Genomic DNA, 5000 nt, shown 5'->3' on the forward strand with positions numbered 1-5000 from the left:
GGGGTGGGAACTTTATTTGGGTCTCATTTTTTTTTTAATTTTCTTATTTTTTTTTGTTTTGTTTTGGCCTCCTCTTTAGGAAGAAGAGGCTGCTCCTAGCTGTGTCTGCGCTCGCGGTTTCAGGCTTGCTGTTGCTGCTGGGGAAGGGGGGGGACCGTGGCCGAATCGATAGGAGATTGCATTAATTATGATTTCGATTGATATGCTCAAATCTCCTTCTAAACGCCGCAAAAGGCTCTTCCCTTTTCTTTCCCTTCCTTTTTTCTCCCCCCCCCCCCCTTTTTTTTTCTTCCCACCTCTCCCTCCCTCTGCCCCCCTCCCCTCTCCCCTGTTATAGAGCCGGAGAGGAGATGAAAAGGCTTGTAGTTTTAAATTCAATGTGACAGCTCTGGAAAGAGCGGATGATGAATCTCCTATTATTGGATCAGTCTATTTGCCGCTCAATGTCTCTCTGTAATTGGAGCAACATCACTTTAAAGGTTCAGAGAGTAGAGCATTTCTGGTGAAAAATCCCCACAACACGCCGGTGAATGTTTTAAAGGGAAATCTATTAGTGATTTGGAGAGGGGAGGGGACAAGGGGGAAGAGGGTGGGTTGCAGGGGGGGAGGCGATGTGTGTGTGTGTGTGCATGTGTGTGTGCAACTCTTCTGTTTGGTATTTAACCGGGTATCAGGCAGGTCCGTGAGTTCCCCTCCGTCTCCCCCTCGCCCTCCCCTGCCCTCCCCGGGCCGGAGTTCGTCTCCGAGCCCCCCTCGTCTTGTTGTGACAGCTCTGATATTGTTTATTGAGGCTGGATGTCAGGTATAATTAGCAATCGATATGGAAAACGTTTGCTCCCCACACTGGCACGTCTCTGACGTCAGGAGCGATTAACGTTTCTTATTGGTCCCAAATTCCCCCAGCCTGAGCTAATTATTGGGAGCCTGATGTTGATAAAGTTAAAGCGCCCGGGCGCCCTGCAGCATGAGCCCCTCGCCGCGCCGCCTCCTCCTTCTCCGGCAGCAGCACCCCCGGCCCCAGCCGCCCCGCCGCCAGCACCCCCAGCCCCGACGGCACCCCCCGCCGCCGCCCTAAAGCCGCCCCCATGATGGACAGCCGCATCCTGGAGCATCCCCATGCCCAGTTCGGGGGCATGGTGGGCTTCCCTTACCCGCTCGGCCACCACCACGTCTACGAGCTGGCCGGCCACCAGCTGCAGTCGGCGGCCGCCTCCGTGCCCTTCTCCATCGATGGATTACTGAGCGGCTCCTGCGCCGCCTCCGTGGTCAACCCGGCGCCTCTCATCCCCTCGGGCTGTGGGGTGAGCGGGGACAGCCAGCCCTTCAAGCTCGCAGGTAGGAGCGGCCCCGGCCCTATTCCCATCCCTGCCCCGACCTCCGGCCCTATTCGCATCCCTTCCCCTACCCCCGACCCCATCCCTGCTCCGCGCCCCGCTCCGTGCGGGTAGCGGGGTGCCTGGAGGGGGAAAGGGGGTGCTGCCACCCTCGGGCACCCCCCCACCCCGAGGGGACGGACAGGACGGGCTGGGGGACAGCAGGAGCCCCCCCCCCGTTCCCAGCGGGCAGCGTGTGCCCCAAACAATAGCGGGGCCGGGCCGCCCCCAAACTTCTCCGCGGTGGGTGCTCGGGCCAGGCCGCCCTTCCCGCTATTTAAAAAATAAAAATGAAATAAAAAGGAGGGGGTGCCGGAGTTTGGGGAGTGAAGAGCGGCGATTTTTTTGTCGTTGTTGTTATTTTCCAAGCGCTATAACCACCGGGAGAGGCTCCCCTGCCTTCCCCCGGCCTGCAGCACGGCTATTGTTCAGCTCCGCAAACGTCGCCCCAGCCTCCTCTTATCGAGCCTGGAACATCCTCCCTCCGCTAAAAATACGATAATAATAATAAAAATAAAAAATCCGGTATTACGATCTCGATAATTTCCTCACCCGGCAGATAACGGGAGGGGCAGCTCGGGCCGTGAATCCCGGCCCGGTAAATGCCGGCCCTCGGGGGGGCCGGAGGCCGATGGAAGCTGCGGGAGGCCCGGAGGCTACCGGGGGAGGCCGGAGGCTGCTGGAGGCCCGGAGGCTTCGGGAGGATGGAGGCCGCCCAGCCCCGGGAGGCCTGCGTGGGACCGGAGGCCGTCTGGGGTGGCCGGGGAAGGGAAAGGGGGGGGGGCTTTAATTTTTATTTTATTTTTATTTTTAATTCAACCTTTGGTGGCTGGAGCCTCTATCGGAACTTCTCTCTCTCTCTCTGCCAGCTGGGTGCCTGTGGCGAGCTTCCTTCAGGAATAAATGTTCAGTAAAGTACATTTTCGGAGGAGGCGAGGGCAGATCGGGTTCCTGCCCGTTTTTAGCGCAGGTGTGTGTTATAATCCCGCTTTTTTCTACCAACGTTGCCGAGCACGAAAGTTAAAGGCTCCTGTAAATGGCAGGGAGGGGGGAGAAGGCCCGTCTTCCAGGGAGCTGAGGGTATTTCTGCCTTTTCAGACTCGGGTGACCCGGACAAAGAAAGTCCTGGCTGTAAAAGAAGACGAACCCGCACCAATTTTACTGGCTGGCAGCTCGAGGAGCTGGAAAAGGCGTTTAATGAGAGCCATTACCCGGACGTGTTTATGCGAGAGGCTCTGGCTCTCAGGCTGGACTTGGTGGAGTCCAGAGTGCAGGTAAAAAACCCCAAACCTCCTCCCCTCCCGTCTCCCTGGGCCGAGATGTTCCTCCGGGAGCCCCAGCCCTGCTCCTGCCGGGGCTCCCCTTTTGTTCCCTGTCCTCGCTCGGTCGCCGCCGGTTTATTTCTATTATTATTATATTTTAAAAAAACAGGCTTGCAGACGGGCCACAAAGCGTGATATTGCAGCCTAGGTTCCCTAACTATTTTTATTTTTCCCCTGTAAATATTTTTTCCTTAACGAGACGAGGGTGAAAAATTAGCATGCAAATCGGAGACTTAATCACGGGCCGGGGTACGCTGGAAAACGGCGAGGCGGCTCCTAGGAGCGGTGAGAGCTGCGGGACTTGCTCAACTTCAGCTGAACGGACTGCTCGGGCGTACGGGGGGCTCCATCTCTGCGCTTAAAAATAATAAAAATTAAATCAAATAGGGATCCAGGCGGGGGATGCGGGACCGCGTCTCCTCCTGCTGCTGTAGGTCGCGGTGGCTGCTCCGGCCGGGGGAGCGGGGTGCGGATGGGGCCGGGGGCTGCGTGGCCATGCGGGGGGGGGGGGGGGACGGGGACACGCGCGGTTCGCACCCTCGGGGTCGCCCCCCCAAGGCTGAGCCGGCGCCGTTTGCGCGATGCCCGAAGCGGCTTCGTTTGCGGTGCAATGCCCGGGCGCTGCTGCCTAAAAAAGCACGGCTCGTCCCGGCACGGCTCGCCCTCGTCCCCCTACGGCCCTCCCGAGGCGAAGGAGCCGGGCTGGGGTCGTGGAAGCGCCGGGGATGGGGCTGTGCTCGGGGCCAGGTGCTGCCAGCGGAGGGCTGCAGAGGGTTTTATTTTATTTTCTCATAAATTATAAAAATAACATTAATTTAGGGCCTCATCCCACCTCGCCCTGTTCCCTCTGCTCCGCTCCCCGGGATGGGCAGGAGGTCCGGGCGATGAGAGCCCCCCCCCTCGGCCTCTCGCCCGCTTATTGTGCTGTGTTTTATGGCTTTTTGCGAGCTGCTGCGAAGGGATCGGGCCCGGCCCCGGTGTTTCTGCACCCCTGGGCCGCCGGGAAGAGCTGGGGTGGGGGAAGAACAGACGTTCCCCCGTCCCCTCCATCGGTGCTAGCAAGGCGCAGCGTGTGTGTGCGTGTGTGTGCACCCCCAACTCCTTCTTTCTACCCCCTCAAAGAGCCGTGGATCTCTCTTGCTGCTCCCCTGGGCCCTACAGATGGGGGCTGCCGGCACCTCGACGGGGGGGGACGGGGGAGGCCTGAGCTGTGCTGCTCGCTCCCCGCCGCCCTGGCCACCGCGGGGGGCCCGGTGCGCTGGGTGTTAACTGCTTCTCGTTGTTCGGTGTGTAGGTCTGGTTCCAAAACCGCCGGGCCAAATGGAGAAAGAAAGAAAACACCAAGAAGGGCCCGGGGCGGCCGGCTCACAACTCGCACCCCACGACGTGCAGCGGGGAGCCCATGGACCCCGAGGAGATCGCCCGCAAGGAGCTGGAGAAGATGGAGAAAAAGAAACGCAAGCACGAGAAAAAACTCCTCAAAAGCCAAAGCCGCCACCTCCACTCGCCCAGCGGCCTCTCCCTGCACAGCACGCCCAGCTCGGACAGCGACAGCGGCGGCGGGGGGGGGCTCTCGCCCGCTCCCCCGGAGGCGAAGCCCCGCGGGCAGCCCCCGCCGCCTCACCCGCCGCCCCCCGCCGCCCCCTCCGAGCCTCCCCCCGGTGGCTGCGAGCAGACGGCGGAGCCTTTCCACCCCAGCCAAAGAAGCGGGGCCGGGCGGCTCCAGCGGCCCCCCCCCGACAAGGACTGCGCGGCCGCCCCGTCGGGGGACGGCAGCGGAGGCGCAGGGGGGCCCCGAGGCGCCGGCGGCTTCCACAAGCTCAACCCGTTCAGCGTGGAGAGCCTGCTCTCCGACTCCCCCCCCCGCCGCAAAGCCTCCCTGGACTTCCCCAGCCTCCAGCCCTGCGCCCCCCGCACCCTGATCGGCAAAGGACACTTCTTGCTCTACCCCATCACCCAGCCGCTGGGTTTCATCGTGCCGCAGACCGCCCTCAAGGCCAGTCCGGGCCCCGAAGCGGGGCAGCCCCCCCGGGACTCCCCCCTGCCCGCCGCCAACCCGGGCCCCCCCGGCTTCAGCGCGGAGCCGGCTCCCGTCGGAGCCCAGCCCGGCCCCGGCTCCACGGACTCGACGGCGGGGCCGGCGGCGCCGCCTCCCCCGGCCCCCGGAGCCTCGCCTCGTTCCGCCGCTTCTCACGGCGACCCCGCGGCGGCCGCCCCCGCCGAGGGGGGGTCTTTCCCTCGGCCCAAATCCCCCGTCCGGGCTCGGGATGCCAGCACGCCCAGGGACAAATCGGACTGCGGCCCC

The 5000-nt window shown here is 62.4% G+C and overlaps 1 protein-coding gene across 2 annotated transcripts in view; it reads left to right on the top strand.

Annotated features, from left to right (window-relative positions):
* The first annotated feature begins 623 nt into the window (after nucleotides 1-623).
* UNCX (UNC homeobox) overlaps nucleotides 624-5000 on the top strand; it is a 4579-nt gene continuing 202 nt past the window's right edge. The window contains exons 1-4 of one of the 2 annotated variants that reach the window (XM_068699531.1): nucleotides 1197-1335; nucleotides 2243-2343; nucleotides 2472-2647; nucleotides 3990-5000. The exon at nucleotides 3990-5000 is cut by the window's right edge and continues 202 nt beyond it. In XM_068699531.1, coding sequence (XP_068555632.1) covers nucleotides 2277-2343; nucleotides 2472-2647; nucleotides 3990-5000 — 1254 coding nt within the window. In that variant the 5' untranslated portion in view covers nucleotides 1197-1335; nucleotides 2243-2276. Of the gene's footprint in view, nucleotides 1336-2242; nucleotides 2344-2471; nucleotides 2648-3989 lie in introns of both variants that reach the window. The other variant, XM_068699530.1, reaches the window with a different exon arrangement.

Source organism: Anas acuta, chromosome 15, assembly GCF_963932015.1.
Source record: "Anas acuta chromosome 15, bAnaAcu1.1, whole genome shotgun sequence".
Taxonomy (NCBI): Eukaryota; Metazoa; Chordata; class Aves; order Anseriformes; family Anatidae; genus Anas; species Anas acuta.